General features: G+C 38.5%; 1 protein-coding gene across 2 annotated transcripts in view; it reads right to left on the bottom strand.

Moving 5' to 3' along the window:
• Positions 1-2,072: 2,072 nt before the first annotated feature.
• TM4SF18 (transmembrane 4 L six family member 18) overlaps positions 2,073-20,240 on the bottom strand; it is a 35,330-nt gene continuing 17,162 nt past the window's right edge. For both annotated transcript variants that reach the window (XM_007086318.3, XM_042999014.1), the window contains exons 5-7: positions 7,625-7,767; positions 3,462-3,642; positions 2,073-2,702 (exon numbers count right to left, since the gene is read on the bottom strand). In XM_007086318.3, the coding sequence (XP_007086380.2) occupies positions 2,688-2,702; positions 3,462-3,642; positions 7,625-7,767 (339 nt within the window). In that variant the 3' untranslated portion in view covers positions 2,073-2,687. The remainder of the gene's footprint in view (positions 2,703-3,461; positions 3,643-7,624; positions 7,768-20,240) is intronic.

The following is a 20,240-nucleotide window of genomic DNA, read 5'->3' as shown; positions in this document are numbered from 1 at the left end:
GTATAAAGCAGAATTCATTCCTAATTAAAATGAGCTAGCAATAGTCAGTCTCTCTGAGAATTAGAAAATGAAAAGAGTAAAAAAAAAAAAAAAAGGCTATCACACACATGCCTTCATGTTTAGGGTTTCTCTATTCTCAGCTCTTTAAACAGATTTTACAGATAGGATGAGAGGATACTTTCTTTTTAAATGAGATTTTTGTTCTCATTATTTAAGAAATACATTTTCAAATGAAAATTTCAAATAAAAAAACATAAGTCATAATCCCATCATTAGGGAATAATTCTTAACTGTTAACATTTAGGTATTGTTCCTGTCTTTTTTGGTCTGTATCTGAAATTTTATACATGTCTGCATGTAATCAGATGGTTATTTAAAAATTTGAGCTCAAACTTCCCACATAGATTTGTATCCAGCTTTTTTCTTTGAAAGTAAATCATTAGCAAATGCTCTTTAAAAACAAAATTGCGGGAGGCACCTGGGTGGCTCAGTTGGTTGAGAATCTGACTTTGTCTCAGGCCAAGATCTCACAGTTCGTGAGTTCAAGCCCCACATCGCCTCATTGCTGTCAGAGCAGAGCCTGCTTCAGATCCTCTGTCCCCCTCTCTCTGCCCCTCCCCTGCTTGTGTTCTCTCAAATATAAATAAAACATTAAAAAAATAAATAAAAACAAAATTTTGGATGGCTGTGTTAATAATTTAATAATACATACACTGTACTGCATTTGGCTGCACCCCTGTTCTCAGACAATGTTTCCAGTTCTGTGGTGGAGTCGTTCAGCTGACGTCTGTCTACTCATGGTCCACTCAAGGTATGATGCTGTATTGAATCTGAATAAGACTGAGACAGTCTGAACGTGTCTGACAAACTGGTGGGGTTGACCTTCCAGAAGTCTGTTTACAAGAGGACTGAGGAGTCATTGGGAGACCTAAGAAAAGAGCGTGCTGGATATGACAAGTTTATGGGCTTGGTGGAGTAATCAGATACTCTCAGTATTTTGGCATCCTTTCTCATCCTTTAATTATTTTCCTGAAAGCAGTGACTGGGTTGCTTCATTCTTGGCTTCCTAGTTGAGATTCTCAAGCAGGAATGACCACCAATCTCATTTGGATAGTGTTTCACTCGTGGCTCAGTCAAAGCTAGTAGGGTAACAACAGGCTGCCCATGGCTTGGGTGCCCGTCCCAATTCCTTCTGCTGGGTCCAGGGCATGGAGGTCATCTGATATACAACATGGCTTGCTTTCAGGATGCTTACTTACATCAGCAAAGGCTGTGGACAGGGTGGCTGCCCTCAAAGGAGGATGTAGGCAGAGCAGGCACCAAAGAGAGAAGCATTTTCCCCTTTGCCCCAGGCTACTGCCCAGCTTTGGCACAGAGCAAGTGTTGACAGAGTATTGTTGACAGTGTTCATGGAGGAGAGCAATGGGCAAGTGGCAGAAGTGTTATGGCCTGGTGGGCCTATGTTGGAGACAGGTGTTCAGCAGAGCAACAATGAAGGGGAGAAGGGCCTGACATGAATATCCAACACTGAGTGTCTACTATGCCCACTTTATGCTATGTCCTATGGATGATGGGAAACATAAAACATGGCTGCTGTTCTCCAAGAAGTCATGGTAAGTATAGGTAGAAAGTTTCTAAATGTTTTACTTAATTTTTTTTCTATAAATGCAAGTAGTGGTAACTGCCCATAATATAGGTATCAACTGATCAATGGTCACTTTCTTTAACCCATTGAGCATATCCTCAACTGATCATTTATTTCAAGGCTACCTCTTGTAGTCCACCACACTCATCATCAGGAATGAGAAAATAAGGCTAACAGCTCAGTAAGATTATATAGGCTTATATAAAACTTTTTTTGTCTTTTCTACCTCACTACTTTCCTTACTGAACATTAAGTATTAGTTTATGATATATTATAGATACTCAAGGTAGGAAAACATATGAAAAACGCAGTATCTTTAAACAGAAAAAAGCAAAAAATCTTGATAGTAAAAATATGAGTTTTAAAAATGTATTTTAATGATAAAACATAATAAAGAAAATTTGGAAAATACAGAAAAGTAGGAAGGGTCACCTATGATCCAAGTCAATGACAGTTGACATTTTTCTGAAAATCCTTCTAGATTTAGTTTTTATTGTAAATTTTGATTATTTGGTGTTTACTTTAGGTGGTTATATGTATACTATAAACATGAATTTATAATCTGTTTTGTAAATTAGCAGTATTCATAATCTTAAAAATGTAATTTGTAATGACTGTGTGACATATTTTGTAATGACTTTATATTACAACTAATATACTACTCTTTAATTCTTCCCCTAACTTTAGACTGTTGGATATTTCTAATTTTCCAGAATATTAAATAATGTATTATTTATATTTTCATAAAGTTTTATCTTCTATTCTTATTTATTTCCATAGTATGGAATATTGGAAATGGATTTGTTTGACCAAAGGGTATAAACATTTCTGAAGATCCTGACACATATTGCTTAGAAAAATATTCTAAGTGGAAAGGTAGCATAGTTGGTACATTCAGTGAGGAATGTAAATTTCATAAGCAGGCACAACAAACACCAAATGGAGAAAACATCATCACTGGAATATTGCCCTTAAGTCTATACAGTAGATATGAGAAAAACAGATGGCATATCTTGATAATGGAAAACATTCTTGTCCTTATTCAAATAATTCCAGGCTATGAAAAAAGAAAAATAAAGTGAGTAAAGTAGTAAATTTGGCTTGATTAATGATCCATAATCCAGGTAGCAACTTAAAATTATAGTTCATAATCAAAACATGATGAATTTGGAAAATATCTATTTGAAACTACCAGGAAGGGTGTAGCTATTTTTAAATAAGACGCAAGATTACTCACTCATGATTTCTGTTCACTTGGGACTTGCCGGGGAGTTTTAGCAGTTTCAACCAAACTAAATTAACATCAGTATTTTAGTAGATGAAGCAGAAGCAGTTTTGAAGGTATAAAAACAGATTTCTCTCCTTTAAAATCAATTGCTAATGATTCAGTATAAAGAATAGTTATTAGGTTAATGTAGCAGCATTCAGAAGAGAAATTATTTCAATAGGATAATGTTATGAGCCTTCAGTTATCTTATGAACAGGGAAATTCTCAATAAACAGTAAGACTTCTCTGTGCTTTGGGTTATTTTTACACAGAACACTGAAATGTTGCTCATGCAAAACACTTCTGCTATTTTCACCACTAAACACTGAGTGCAGATTTTATAACTATTCCATTGATTCATTTCATATAGGCAAGCCAACAGACACATTGGAATATAAAAAAATGAAATATTAAAATTTGAGTAAAGACAAGGACAGTAGGAAGGGAAAGAAAATGATGGGAGTCTAAAAACCATTCAACAAGAGTCACTGAATCTTGGACAGTGGGGGTAAAATGGAAGACGTACAGGTGCCACTAATGATCTATTACCTGGATGATGACTGAATAGTTTCCACACAGTATCTTGGATAACTGAGTGACTACTCTGATGAGGCAAACAATCACCTGAAGCCCACTGAGTGCTATGAGAATGGAAAATAAAATGATATTCCACTCCACTGCATGTGCAGGTTCCAGGCACTGAATCCAGATGCTGGAATCTGTAAGGAAACTGACAGAGAGGAGGGATATGGTCAGCAAGATTGGTCCAAGCAAGAAGGCCACAGATGTTTGGTCTGTTTGGGAAATTAATATATATGATTGAAATACATAATATTATTAAATGTGAATTAATACATTTAAAAAATCATTCATATATATATATATATATATATATAATATATAGTATGCATAGCATTGGGCTATGCTTATTTAAACATGATGCCTGTCTCAGAGACCATTTTAGTTCAGTTAGAAAGCAAGCACATATGGATAAGTTCACTAGTAACAAAAGACAGCATGTGTCAATACCAAGAAAGTTGAAGATTATTCATTTCACTAAAAGTCCAGAAGTTAGCCTGGGCTGTCAGAGACAAAGCTGAGCTTGTGCTAGATACAAAAATCACACATGTGGCAAAATAGCAAAGGTAAATGCTGCTAGAAATTCCTAGACTCTGTCCCAAAGACCTTTCAAACTGGTTTTCAAACTTGAGCATAGATCAGGATTATCTGGAGGGCTTCTGAAAATGCAGGTTACAGAGATACACCCCAGAATTTCTGATTCGGAAGGTCTGGATGGGGCTTAAGATTTTTCATTTCTTTTTCTTTTTTCTTTTTTTAATTGGTTTTTATTTATTTTGAGAGAGAGCATGCACGTGTGAAAGGCAGTGAGTGGGGGAGGGGCAATGAGAGGTAGAGAGTTCCACACTGTCCCAGCAGAGCCCAACAAAGCATTCGATCTCACAAACCATGAAATCATGCCCTGAGCCGAAATCAAGAGTCAGACACCTAACTGACTGAGCCATCCAGGCGCCCCAAGATTTTTTAAGTTCCCAGTGATACTATTGTTCCTGGTTTGGAGTCCACAGGGTGACTTTAGAATATTGCTGCTTGACTGCTGCTAAGATTTAGATTCTGAGGTGGGAATGCAAAAGATTGAAAGGTTCAATTAGTTTAGTTTTGCACTAGATTGTGAGAATTAAACCACTATGAAGATAATCTTAAAACCATGCTGAATCTACCCTGCTGACTTATGCTCACTTCCAGAAATGCTATGGCTATCAGCACTTGTCCTAAGGGTGACACTGTTCAACTGAATCAAAATGGAAAACTGGCCTCAGAAAATTCCCCAAACAAAAACAATCGAACCTATTTATATGGCAGAGTTGTTTATAAATGTCTTGTCAACAGCAATATGCTTTTCCTTAAGACAGCAACTAAGGCAACCTGGGTACTGGACAAGTGGCCTTGAGCATTAGCGTCTGTGGTAGAAAGAGATGAATTCTGCATTTTGAGGAACACTACCACCATGACTTCTCTCTTCTCTTAGTTTTTCCTTCTCCCCCCTCCATTTCTCTCCTATTTCTTTCGTTCTCTGTTTCCTCTCTTTATTTCCTACTCTCTATGCTCCAGGACACTCAGAAGCACTCTGAGAATTTCCTGATATTGTCAATAGCCCTTAGGTCTCAAGCGGCAAAGAGTATTCAATATGGAACTCCTGAATCTGTAGGATCTTGAGCAAGAGACTTTACCTCTCTGACCTCTAGAGGCTTATTTGGACAATGGGCTTAATATATCTAACCCTAGGGTTATTATGAATATTTGTTGAAAAGTGTGTAAAAAATTCTTTGGAGCCTGTAAAGCATGGTACAGGTATAATTTTCTGTTACTATTACCCTAGACCCATTTCATACACCCTCATACACTTAACTCAGTCTCAGCCACTAGGGAAGCTAATCCCTTCAAGATCCTTACTCAAGACTGTTCCCAGTATATGCTATGCACAGATCACCCAACACTTTTAAGCAAGGTGATTTGCAGGGTTTCGATTTTTCTCCTGGACTATGGTGCTATTTATTCTTTGTGTAAACCACAGACTAGTAAGGGCATTAGCAGGGTCTGGAAGGAATAGAGACACTTTTTCTGATAGTCCTTTACTCCACAACCTCCATATATGGCTCTATCACAACTTTTACTTTATTATATTGTAATTTTATCTTATCTGTATCTATATCTATTCCCTCACTAAACTGTGTACTCTGAGAGCCCCGTTGTGATTTATGCACCCCTGAATAGCCAGGTCTAAGACCTAAAGCAGTGCCTGGTACATGGCAAAGATCAACAAATACCAGTCACCATGTCAGTGGCTAAGTCTACTGTCCCCCACCCCACCCCACCCGGGCAGGTGAAGGACCTCATGTGGCATAAAAGATTACACAGGGTAATGATGTTAGTAATAAAAGCTGGCATGTCTTAAGCATTTATGAAATCTAATTTGTGCTTTCCTTCCATTTAATTGTGAGTTCTATGTGATAGAAATGATCATGATCTCCCATTTACAGAGGCTTAGGGATATTTGTTTAAGTCATAGATTTTATAAGTAGCATATAGAAGACTTGAACCCAGATGTATAAGCATTGAAGACTCTCTGCTACAAAAAAGCTCCCATCTTAGTATTCTATTCTGTAAGGTCTGTCTGAGCTCCTAGAGGGAAGTAAACCTATGTAATTTATCTTTGACTCTCTAGCACCTAATTCAAGACCTGAACATAGTAGGTGCTCAATAAATCTTTGTTGCATAAATGTGCAAATCGATAACCGATTTGTAGAATTTCAACATTAACACTTGTTTCACCCAGAAATTGCCAAGCCTTGGAAATTTCTTTAGGAGACCAGAGACTTAACTTCCCTTCGTGGCTGCCGATGTTTTACCTCCAAATATTTGTATATAGTTGGGATTGGATGAATACGACTATCAAGGGCAACTTTAAAGAGTAATGGAGAGGCATGTGAGAAGTCTGAGGTTCTTGCTTTGAAAGGGAAGTCTTCATTGGTTTGGGTGTGGAGGAAAGTTCAGGGGATGATGGCACAAAAAACGATTTTTTGCACCCAGTGGGACTTTCTACATTAGGTCCCCTTTCCTAAGCCCCTTGTGTCCCACAAGAGTGCTCAGAGTTATTTTCTAGTTCCCCTGACCTGAAAGAGAGCTCTGCTCAAGCACGTGGCACTAGAAGCTTCAGAATGAATGAAGGTGACTATGGGCACAGAAGTAGCTTTGCCATGCAGGCCTAGGTGAGCATGCAAGCCTTCAAATGAATGTGGGCCTTGAACAATAGACCCAGTCATATGGTGTTGAGAAGAAACTGTAACTTCCCTATGGAGTGATACTGACACTCCCTCAATTTATACCATTAGAATTCTGAGCACAAGACGAGACAGGGAGAGATTCAATGAACCTCTCCTATATCTCCGACTGGGCCCTGCTTCCTCTAGAGCTGTTTCTACAGGTGCTGGCAGGTCAATAAACCAGGTGCTGGTAGGCTCAATGTCAGTGTGAGGTGTTCTTCGATCTAGGATTGGGTTCCTCAACACCTGACTGAACCACCAGCCCTCTAAGTAAGGCTACCGCCCTAGACTCTTCTTCAATACATGCTAGATAATCTCCTGTCTCCTCCATAAACTCCTGCACCTGGTCACGTCCCTGGATCTCATTCTGCACTTTGCTGCTCACCCTGCCCAGTTCTATCTCTGTGTTGTCCTTGATGGCATAGCATGGGTAACACCATCCATGGGTACTGTGATTCTTTCCCAGCCAAGCCCCTTCCCATCTGTAATGGACCACACATCCAAATTGGCCACAAAACAAGATTGAGTTGCTAGAACCACTCAAGTCCCAGGCTCCAGCAGTTGCCAGACCACAATAACCACAAAGCTTTGTTCTGAAGTATAGGAAAAACACACCTTTCATTTGGATATCTCCACATCAGCCTCAAAATAGTGAATGCATAGGACATTAAAAGACTGGCAAAAAAAACCCTCCATCTAACCAGAGATCTGTGTAGGAAGAAATTGGTCTGTGTGTTATTAAACTAATAGGAAAATTCTGCACTAACGTACCCACATGGAACCCCAAAGTTATCATGGAAAGTGAGCAGGAGCATGAAGCCAGGTGTTTCTGGTTTTCTGAGCCTCTTGATTTGGAGAATTATTCCTTACCGTCCAGCAGTGCCTTCAAAGGCGTACTCCCAGCCATCGAGAGTGCGGCAGTATGGACCCTGAACAAGGCCCAGAGCGGATATGACCAGGCAGTATCCAGAGAAAGCAATTCCAAGGGAAGAAAAAATCATTGACAGCAGTGTCTAAATTAAACATAGAAGAAGACGGTTAATGCTATAGGATGAGACAAGGAGATATTGTGGATAAATGATCAGATAGGTACCTTCCCCTACTCATCCACGCCTACTGCAGACTGTGTAATACCAAATGTCCACATAAAAATGGAAACACTTAATTCAAAAGCACCTAATGTTTAAAATAAGTTTTTAAAATGACTTTTTGCTCGGCATTCCACAGAGGAAACTAGTTAATTTAGTAAATTTGTTCCTTTCTTATGGAATTTTGATATCAAAATAATGATCGTACATTAATGCAGTGAAGGTGTGTGATCAATCAACCTATATTTCTTTATTGAAGACGTTATTTTCTAGGTAGGGTGGGTTCTCTAAGAATCAAGCTATGACCATTGCTTTTCTCATGTGAGGATGATATGTGAATATCTTCACTTATATAAATATGAGGGGGAAACAGTAGGTGTCAGCCTAGGTGACCATATTTTTTTTTTAATTTTTTTTAAGGTTTTATTTATTTTTGAGACAGAGAGAGACAGAGCATGAACGGGGGAGGGGCAGAGAGAGAGGGAGACACAGAATCGGAAGCAGGCTCCAGGCTCTGAGCCATCAGCCCAGAGCCCGACGCGGGGCTTGAACTCACGGACCGCGAGATCGTGACCTGAGCTGAAGTCAGACGCTTAACCGACTGAGCCACCCAGGCGCCCCCTAGGTGACCATATTTATGTTCAGGTGAGGATGGTATTGATGAGGAGGAGAACGTTTTCATTTGAGTAGAGAGAATGAGCAGTATTCATAGGCGGATGGGTACAAGCAGAGTTGTAAGCATAAGTAGACTGGTCTGACCTAAGAGAGGGCTCTTATCAAGCATCAGAGGGGAGAAGTTTATGAAGACCAGATTGACATGGGGTGCTAATGCTGGGGAAATGAGGTTATTGGACATGACTCAGCCCTTGAGTTGCTTACAAAATGAGCACAACTTGTTATATCCAGTAGCATTTCATTAATTTTTTTTAATCTACCAAAAGGCTGAATGCATAGTCAATATACCTCTGTATACTCTTTATCTAGACTCACCTTCTGTGAATATTTTACCATTTTTGCTTGCTCTCCCTTTTTCTGTATGTATATGCACATATACATGCACATATATTTATTTATTTACACATTTTTGTTGCTTTACCCCTTGAAAATAGGTTGCACATATTGTGATATCTCACACCTGAACATATCAGTACATATCTCCCCAAAATAAAGATATTCTATTGTTCTGCAACTGTTTTTTACTTTTTTGTACAGGACCCAATGAAAATTTACACACAGGGTTACATCTCTTTAGTTACCTTTAATCTACATTAGTCTTGCTGCCGTTTAGTTTTTTAGAATATTAAACTGTTTTTGAAGAATACCAGCAAGTTGCCTTATAGAATGTCCCACAACCTGGGCTTTTCTGATTGCTTCCTCACAACCAAACTTAGGTTCAACATTTTGTCAAGAACACCTAATGGATGTGCATACATTATGGGCCTCTCACTACAATTGGTGATGCTTTTGATCTGTTGGTTAAGGTGATGTTTTTCAGATCTATAAGCCTATGCCCCCTTGCAACTAGTAATTTGTGCAGTAATAACTTTGAGACTGTGTGATATGCTATTCCCTAAGGACATTTCAACTAATGGATTTACCATCCACTCATGATCCTCATATCCACTGATTACCAGTTATCACAGTGATTGATTGCAGGGTGCCGCTTCTCTAATTCTATCGTTTCTTCTGCATTTTTAACTTCCTATTATTGTGGACTCATGGATTTTCTAATTCAATGTGTTATAATTCATAACTGTTATTATTCTTTTAGATGCTCATTTGGTCCAAGTATGGCAGTGGGAACATCTTATTAAGTCAATTTCTGTACCCTTTGAGACACCCCTATCATTCCTTGAGCACCTCCTTGCTTCCTGAAACAAAATGTACCCAGTTCATTTTGAATTGATAAAGACCCAGAATAGCTCTTTTTCCAACAAGCCATGTACTTGGTTTTTGAGCAAGGAAGTGACGTGAGCAAATACATAATTCTGAAAGATGGCTCTGGCAGTGACAGCATGCTAGCTGGAAGTGACAGAGCCCAAGATGAGGATTCCATGTGGAGACAACTTTAAATTGAGGTGACAAAGAGATGCGCTAAAGAAAAGACATTGGGATGGAAATAGGTAGCTGGAGATGGACTGAAAAAAAAAAAAAATTCCAGAGTTTGGAACTTGAACAAAAAGGACAGAAATAGGGATGCCAAGAAGGGTAGTTTGGTTTGGGAGACAATTTAATCTAGTTTTAGAAATGTTGCTTTCAAGTGAGAGTAGAACAGCCAAGCTAGTTAACAATAAACTCAAAAACTGAAACCAGAAAAACTGAGCAAAACAACCCTGTGATTTTTTTGGAACAAAAGTAATCTCAAATCATATATATTTCAAGTAAGTTAGCATTATTTTACTGATTAATAATATTAATACATGCTCATTATGGAAAATCAGAAAAATATACTTTAAAAACATAAGAAAAGAACAATTCGGCTTTTTACCTATTTGGTATTATTTCATTGATGTCTTCACATATGATTAAAATATCTTTCAAATTATATTTTTCATATTGACTTTAATAGAATGTTGCCCCATCATGGGATGCGATAAACACACTTACCCTTTTTTTTAACAGTAGATTACTATTTGTTACACTTTATAAAGAAAATTTACCTATTCACTGATGCAGTCTTCCAAAAAGGAAGAAGGATGTTTTGAAAAGATTGAGCTCCTTGTTTACCAAATGTGCTCTTAGGACATTCACTGGAAAGATCAGTGAAGAATTTTTTCATTTGGGGAAACTGGCAACCATAGAATAATACGTATGTGTGTGTACATATATAAGTTACAGTCTAATGAGTGCATACCATTACACAACCCAGATAAGCCTCAAAATAAATCCAGAATTAGAATCTCTCTGAGTTAGTTTCATCTTCTATAAAATGTAAATGATATAGATGATTATAGTAACTCCGTAACAGGACTGTTTCAAAATTAAAGGACAGAGTGGATATAAAAATTATTTGAAAAGTGTAAATATAATTAAAATATTATCTATTATTCCAAGTGCCTTGATTTAGCTGATAGTTGCTTCCAGGGATAACGACCTACAGCATTTTGGTAGAAAATGAGGCTCCACAGAAGAATGAAGAGTAAGCAATAAGTTTATAGGGTTCAGATCACCCCCAAAATATGGCACCTTAGCATAGTGAATACCTTAAACTGAAGGAGTTCAAGAAAATGGCAGAAGCAGGATGGTCACTCTGACCCCTCCCAACCTCTTTGCCCTTCTTTGCTGAAACAGGTCATAAAACTGCCATGTTTTATTACCCTCTCTGTACCAGGAGGAAGGAAGACATTCTTATCAGCAGAGACAGGGAATTTGGGGCCAAGAAACCTGTATAAACAAACCTTGATAAACTAAACCTTATCTTCCTAGTTACTTCTTCACCACTTACTACCCCTAGCTCAGACCCCCCACTCTTGCCAATTCTTTAAAAAAAAAATTTTTTATTTAAACATTTATTTATTTTTGAGAGACAGAGAGAGACAGAGAACAAGCAGGGGAGGAACAGAGAGGGGGAGACACAGAATCTGAAGCAGGCTCCAGGGTCTGAGCTGTCAGCTCAGAGCCCGACACGGGGCTCAAACCCACAAACTGTGAGATCATGACCTGAGCCGAAGTCAGTTGCCCAACTGACTGAGCCACCCAGGTGACCCTACCAATTCTTCACAAATTCATTGCGGTTTCTTTATCTAAAAGGCATAGAAACTTGCTACTCTGACTTCTCCAGGTCTTCATTCTCTTGTGAAGGCTCCCATGTACACGTAAAATCTTAATAAAATGTGTATGACTTTCTCTGGTTAATCTGTCAGTTTTAATTTTCAGACTAAGCCAGGAACCGTAAGAGAGCTGAGTAAAACTTCCCCCCCCCCCACAGTTTCTGGCACCCAACACAGGGCACACTGGCCAGGGACACCTTGCTCAGTTCAGGAGCTACAGTTAGAGATCCTGGATCTCTGACAAAATCCACAGAAGAATTCTTGCCATGTCAGTTCTTTGGATCTTTGCCTGTGGGGGACTGGTCGAGCAAAGGTGGTAGGAGTCTTTTCCTTTTCAGATTCAGATTGGCAGGAGAAAAACATAGTCAGAATTGGTTCTTTGGATTGTAACTCTGGTTAAAATCTGGTTTCAAGTCATCCATTAGTTATTGATCCTTTCCCTCCCAGGAACAGCTATCACTTTCCTGTTTGTCTCTTATTTGAGTTCTGAGAACTTGGCTTGGCTTTCTGCCTGTCAGGCAGGCAAGTGTCAGTTCTTGGAGATGACCAACTGTCAGATCGGGCCCCCAAGAATACGCCATACAGAAATTGGGTTGCACCCCCCCTTGTGGCTAGCATTCTACCAACTGTCCACCAGCTCTCAGGAGGAGGTGTCTATGTCTTTGCTATTGCTACCTTTGGGAGTGGTTCTGGATCTTGCGAGGACTGTATCTTTTGCATCCTCTTTGGGGACATCTTTTATATTCATGGTTAAGTATTGGTTTTGGTTTTGAGTCACTTGATAGACTTACTTTTGGTTTTGAGTCACGTGATGGACTTACTTTCGGTTTAAATATTTGAAACAATTTTTTTAAGGGGCTCTATGGTCAGAAGTTGGCCAAACTGAAAATTCATATTCAGATCCTGATAGACACTTAAAATCAAGGCCGTCTCTCCTAAGCTGAAATGGGGCCCTCAGAGGGAAAGAAAGGATGCTGAAGGCTTTGTGAAATAATTTTGAAAATATTAGGAAGATACACCACTGTAAATCTAGAACACAGAAATTTTTTTACTTCCATCTTAGTTGAAATTTGTCTTCCTGATATAAAGAAGCAAACTGAAGATAATGTAGTTGGATGGGTGGGCCAGTCCCTTGATAACATTCAGGCTGTGACCCAGTTCCTTCAGTAATTAAAAACCAACTCTCCTTGCCCTACAAATCTAGCCTTTATGGAACTAGAAGCTAAAAGCAATTCAAAGTTCCACCTATCTATCCTTACCAATTCCCAAACCTATTCATCTCGAAATGCCTGTAGATGTTGTAAAAGATCAGGACATTGGAAACAGAATTGCCCCAAGCTTCAGTAAAAGAGGAAAAAATCTAAATAGTAATTTTTCTAGACCTCTTAATAATAGACAAATATGCCCCCAAACTCCTTCTGAAAGGGAATCGATATTCTGTATCCCTGGGAGCTATAACTCTTACCATGTCTTTGAAATGTAAACATCCCAGGAGATAATTAAAACACTGCTCACAATTGCCTGGGACTGAAGGGGTGGGGGAGGGAGGGCCTGGAGGTAGGGGAGGAGTTTAAAAAAAAAACTGCTATAGAAATTCCTTCACCCCAAATCTGGTCCACAGACTTCATAAAATGATTTGTCAAGGGCAGATAAAAATCTTAACAGTCTTCTCCACAAATGTTGGTAAAAAGCTATAGCTAACTGAGCTGGTAGCCATGATTTCTTCTACCAGAAACACAATATGGACTCTTTTATAAACTAGTGAGTTTTGTATCAAAACAAAGGCTGCACAATCTCTGTGTCTGTCTATATGTTTCTTTATGTCTATATGTGTATGTTACAGATGTGTGATATTTTCCTACCTTCAGATGATATTACCAAAACAATTTATAAAATCTCTCAAAAGGGTTCTATTCTAATTGGAGTAGAGATAAATGAGTTCTCATATAAATTACGTATTCTTAAAACTCTCAGAAACACAGAGACTAATCTAAAAAAAATTTAAGTTCACAAGATCTGGGATAATCCTTGGTAAATAAAGCTAGTTTAAAAATTGTTGGGGACAAAACCTAACAAGCATATCTTTAGAGTTGTCATCATCAAACATAACACAGTCATACAATTTTTTTCTATCTAGTATTACTAGTCAAAGAAACTTATCTCTACTGTGTGTTTAAGAATATAGAACCATAAATTCAACCTAAAACAAAAGCCTACAGTAAAAATAAATTGCTGAATGTATGTCAAGCACAGCAGTTGAGAGAAAGAGAGAAAATGCATGTTCAACTTTTTAGGTGTTTCATTTCTATGGTGTTTGAAGCTTGCCTAATATATATATAATTCACAAAATTTGTCAACCAGAAAATAACTTAAAATGATAGCTAACAGGGCGCCTGGGTGGCTCAGTCGGTCGGGCGGCCGACTTCGGCTCAGGTCATGATCTCGCGGTCCGTGAGTTTGAGCCCCGCGTTGGGCTCTGTGCTGACAGCTCAGAGCCTGGAGCCTGTTTCAGATTCTGTGTCTCCCTCTCTCTGACCCTCCCCCGTTCATGCTCTGTCTCTCTCTGTCTCAAAAATAAATAAACGTTAAAAAAAATTTTTTTTTAAATAAAAAAATAAAAAAAAAATGATAGCTAACTTTGTCTATTGTGTCAGGAAATCTTCATGAGTAATCTAAGTAACCTAAGTGTTCAGAGCAAGTTAAATACATATGTGATAAAAGTTTAATACTGAATTTTTCAATAATGATTAGGTTTTATAAAATACATCGGTTTTAAATTAGCTTCCAAAATATTTTTGCTAACTTAAAACCTTAAAGTTACACTAAGTCAAGTTAAATGATGGTAATTCATTGAATAGGTACATCACTTGCAAACAAAATAAGTTACCGAAACATTGCTTACTGAACGTAAGTTTACCTACTTTTCTCTTTTTATTAGGGAGGAACTAAAGATATTTGGGTCTGTTAGTAAATGTCTTGTGCCACACTGAAAAATCACACTATGAGGAAACATATACTTTAGATATTATAAAATAGCAGAGAAGGAGCCAAGATGGGGGAACAGCATGGAAGTTTTTTTTTGCATCTTGCATCCATGAAATACAGACAGATCAATACTAAACCACCCTGCACATCTAGAAAACTGATTTGAGGTTTAACACAACAACTGCATAACCCAAACCACAGAACTCAGCAGGAACGCTGCATGGAGAGGTGAACTGGGGGAGACAGAAACCGTGGAGGGCAGGGAGCTGTTTTTGCTTCCAGAGGGGAGGGGGAGAGAGTATGGGAAAAGCACCGCCCGTGAAAAGCAGCAGGAGAAAAAGTGGAAACAGCCGCAGGGACTGAACTAAAAAGGGAGAAAGGAGAAAGGAGAGGGTTTAAATTCCACTAAGACTCTATAAACAAGGGGAGCACAGAGTTTGAAACTCCGCAGTGGATACCAGGTGGTGCTCTGGTGGAAAGGACGAATCCCCAGGAGGAGAGAGCAAGGTCCTCAGGCCACAGAAAAGAGGCGGTTCCCCTGCTAGGAGGACATATGGTGGAGGCTGTGTGCCCTCCCCCACGGCCTCACAGGCAAAGGTGTCCAGAGACCCTGGAGAGCAACTACATTCGCTGGTGCTGGAACAAGGCCGTTAACAGTGAAGCTTGGTGCCAGCCATGTGTTGAGATTTTCCATAATCCCTGAAACACTGCTGCTATACGGTTGCGTGAACATTTTCTGGGGCAGGCTGGCACCCAGCTGCAGTCTCTGGGCATTGGCAGAAGCATGGTCCATGAACATTCCTGGGTGGGGTTGGCACCTGGCCATTGCTCCGTGAACGCTCCCCCAGAAGGTCTGAACAGGTCAAAGCCGCAGTCCCTCAGAAGTGAGGTGTTGAGAGACACAGCTGCATCTGAGATAAAATTCAGGAGGGAGGTGCCTCCTGGCAACCTGACCGCGCTTGGTTATGGACAGTGTAAAAGCGGGGGGTGAATGGAAGCCGGAGACAAAGGACAGGTGTGTGATTGCTGATCAGGGAGAAGAGACTTCTCCCCGAAGTCTGGGTAGCTGGGTGATGCCATTTTCACCTCTCCCGTGCATGGGCATATACACCTACAAGCGCCACGACAGCAATCCACCCCAGTAAGCTAAGCAGCGCCATCTAGTGGAGGATGGAGCCATTATACTAAGCCCCACACAACTGGGCAAACCTCGCTCTTCAGGAACACAAATCTCTCTGCCTGCTTAGTTCCTGGACTATAAACTGCTTCATAGTTTGACTTCTAGGGGAAAACGATGCAATGTCAATCGCATTTCAGTATGTTCACTGGTCCATCTATTTGATTTTTTTTCTCTTTTTCATTTCTTTTCTTTTTCTTGAATACAGAAAGAGAAAAAAATTTTTTTATTTTTAATTTTCATGAAAAATATTTTTCTTTATTTTTTTCTACTGTATTTTTTACTTTTTTGTGAATTTTTCAAATTCTATTTTAAGTCCATCATTTCATTTTATTTCAGTGTATTCATTTTTTCAAATTTTCAAATGTTTTCCTCCCCCCCCTTTTTTCTCTAATCAATAAAGCTCCTTTTAACAATCAGACCAAAACACACCTAGGATCTAACATTGTTTATTTGATTCTTTTGTGTGTGTGTGGGGGGGGAGGTGTTTTTAATTTTTTTATTTTATTTTTTTACCTTATTAATTCCTTTTCTTCCTTCAAAATGATGAAATGAAGGAATTCACCCCAAAAGAAAGAGCAGGAAGAAACGGCAGCCAGGCACTTAACCAACACAGATACAAGCAAGATGTCTGAACCAGAATTTAGAATCACAACAATAAGAATACTAGCTGGGGTCAAAAATAGATCAAAATCCCTGTCTACAATGACAAAAGAAGTAAAATCTAGTCAGTATGAAATTTAAAAATGCTATAACTGAGCTGTAATCTCGAATGGATGCCACAGCAGCAGGATGCATGAGGCAGAACAGTGAAACAGTGATATAGAGGACAAACTTACAGAGAACAAATGAAGTGGAAAAAAGAGGGAGACTAAGGCAAAAGAGCACGATCTGACAATTAGAGAAATCAGTGACTCATTAGAAAGGAACATCATCAGAATCACAGGGGTAACAGAAGATGAAGAGAAAAAGGGGTAGAAAGGTTATGTGAGCAAATCATAGCAGAAAACTTTCCTAACCTGGGGAAAGACAGACATCAAAATCCAGGAAGCACAGAGGACTCCCATAAGATTCAACAAAAATAGACCATCAGCAAGGCATATGATAGTCAAATTTACAAAAGACTCAGGCAAGGAAAGAATCATGAAAGCAGCAAAGGGAAAAAAGTCCTTAATCTACAAGGGAAGACAGATCAGGTTTGCAGCAGACCTATCCACAGAAACTTGGCAAGCCAGAAAGGAGTGGCAGGATATATTCAATGTGCTGAATCGGAAAAATATGTAGACAAGAATTCTTTCTCCAGCAAGGATGTCATTCCAAATAGAAGGAGAGATTAAAAGTTTCCCAGACAAATGAAAATTAAAGGAGTTCATGGCCACTAAACCAGCCCTGAAAGAAAATTTAAGGGTGAATCTCTGAGGGGAGAGAAGACAGAAAAGAAAGAAAGAGGAAAGAAAGAAAGAAAGAAAGAAAGAGAAAAGAAAGGATAGGAAAAGAAAAAAAGACCAAAGCAACAAAGACTAGAAAGGACCAGAGAACACCACCAGAAACTCCAACTCTACAAGCATCATAATGGCAATAAATTCATATCTTTCAGTACTCACTCTAAACATCAATGGACTAAATGCTCCAGTTAAAAGACATAGGGTAACAGAATGGATAAGAAAACAAGATCCATTTATATGCTGTTTACAAGGGAGCCACTTTAGACCTAATGACACCTTCAGATTGAAAGTAAGGGGATGGAGAACCATCTATCGTACTAATGGTCAACAAAAGAAAGCCGGAGCACCATACTTATATCAGACAATCTAGACTTTAAAATAGAGTGTAACAAAAGATGAAGAAGAATATTATATCATAGTTAGGGGGTCTAGCCACCAAGAAAACCTAAAAATTGTAAACATTTATGCTCCAAATGTGGCACACCCAAATATATACATCAATTAATCACAAAAATGAAGAAACTCATTGATAATAATACCATAATAGTAGGGGACTTCAACACCCCACTTATAGCAATGGGCAGATCATCTAAACAGGAAATCAACAAGGAAACAATGGCTTTGAATGACACACTGGACCAGATGGACTGAACAGAAATATTCAGAACATTTCATCCTAAAGCAGCAGAATATACATTTTTCTCCAGTGCACATGGAACGTTCTCCGGAATAGATCACATACTGGACACAAATCATCCCTCAACAAGTACAAAAAGAACGAGATTGTACCATGCATATTTTCAGACCACAATGCTGTGAAACTTGAAATCAACTACAAGAAAAAATTTGGAAAGATAACAAATACTTGGAGACTAAAGAACATCTTACTAAAGAAAGACTGGGCTAAAAAGAAATAAAAGAGGAAATTGAAAAGTACATGGAAACCAATGAAAATGATAACACCACATCCCAAAACCTATGCAACACAAAAAAGGCAGTCATAAGAGGGAAGTATATAGCAATCCAGGTCTTCCTAAAGAAGGAAGAAAGGTCTCACATATACAACGTAACCTTACACCTTAAAGAGATGAGAAAAGAACAGCATATAAAACCCAACACCAGCAGAAGTCAGGAAATAATAAAGATTACAGCAGAAATCAATGTTATCAAAACAAAAACAAACAAACAAACAAACAAACAAACAAACAAACCCAGAACAGATCAATGAAACCAGGAGCTTGTTCTTTGAAAGAATTAACAAAACTGATAAACCACTAGCCTGTTTGATCAAAAAGAGAAAGAAAAGGACCCAAACAAATAAAATCAAGAATGAAAGAGGAAAGATCACAACCAACACAGCAGAAATAAAAACAATTAGAAGAGAATACTATGAGCAGTTATATGCCAATAAATAGGCAATCTGGAAGAAATGGACAAATTCTTAGAAACATATACATTACTAAAATGAAACAGGAAGAAATAGAAAATTTGACCAGACCCATAACCAGTAAAGAAATAGATTAGTAATCAAAAATCTCCCATAAAACAAGAGTCCAGGGCCAGGTGGCTTTCCAGGGGAATTCTACCAAATATTTAAGGATGAGTTAACACCTATTCTCTTGAAGCTGTTCCAAAAAATAGAAGTGGAAGGAAAACTTCCAAACTCTTTCTATGAAGCCAACATTACCTTGATTCCAAAACCAGACACAGACCCCACTAAAACAGAGAACTACAGACCAATTTCCCTTATGAACATGGATGCAAAAGTCCTCAACAAGATATTAGCCAACTGGCTCCAACAATACATTAAAAAAATCCCACAACCAAGTGGAATTTATACCTGGGATGCAGGGCTGGTTCAATATCTGTAAAACAATCAATGTGATTTATCACATCAATAAAAGAAAGGACAAGAAACACATGATCCTCTCAAAAGATGCAGAGAAAGCATTTAACGAAATACAACATCCTTTCTTGATAAAAAAACTTTTAAGAAAGAAGGGGTAGAAGGATCACACCTCAAGATCATAAAAGCCATACATGAAAGACCCAATGCTAGTATCATCCTCAATGGGGAAAAACTGAGCACTTTCCCCCTAAGGTCAGGAGCAAGACAGGGATGTCCACTCTCACCATTGTTATTCAACACAGTATTGGAAGTCTTAGCCTCAGCAATCAGACAACACAAAGAAATAAAAGGCATCTAAATCAGCCAGGAGGAGGTCAAACTTTCACCCTTCCCAGATGACATGATACTCTAATATAGAAAATCCAAAAAATACCACCAAAAAATCAATAGACCTGATCCATGAATTCAGCAAAGTTGCAGGATATAAAATCAATGTACAGAAATTGGTTGTGTTCCTATGCACCAATAATGAAGCTACAGAAAGAGAAATCAAGGAATCGATCCCATTTACAGTTGCACAAAAAACCATAAAATACCTAGGAACAAATCTAACCAAAGAGGTGGAAAATCTATACACTGAAAACTATAGAAAGCTTATGAAAGAAATTGAAGAAGATGCAAAAAAATGGAAAAAGATTCCATGCTCCTGAGGGAAGAACAAATATTGTTAAAATGTCAATACTACCCAAAGCAATCTACATATTCAATGCAATCCCTATCAAAATAACACCAGCATTCTTCACAGAGCTAGAACAAACAATCCTAAAATTTGTATGGAACCAGAAAAGACCCAAATAACCAAAGCAATCTTTAAAAAGAAAACCAAAGCAGGAGGCATCACAGTCCCTTACTTCAAGATGTATTACAAAGCTGTAATCATCAGGACAATATGGTACTGGCACAAAAACAGACACTCAGATCAATGGAACAGAATACAGAACCCAGAAATGGACCCACAAACATATGGCCAACTAATCTTTGACAAAGCAGGAAAGAATATCCAATGGAATAAAGACAGTCTCTTCAGCAAGTAGGACTGGGAAAACTGGACAGCAACATGCAGAAGAATGAACCTGGACCACTTTCTTACACCATACACAAAAGTAAACTCA

The sequence above is a fragment of the Panthera tigris genome, chromosome C2 (genome assembly GCF_018350195.1).
Source record: "Panthera tigris isolate Pti1 chromosome C2, P.tigris_Pti1_mat1.1, whole genome shotgun sequence".
Lineage (NCBI taxonomy): Eukaryota > Metazoa > Chordata > Mammalia > Carnivora > Felidae > Panthera > Panthera tigris.
The sequence above is the reverse complement of the archived record's forward strand: the minus strand, read 5'-3'. Positions and strand labels throughout refer to the sequence as shown.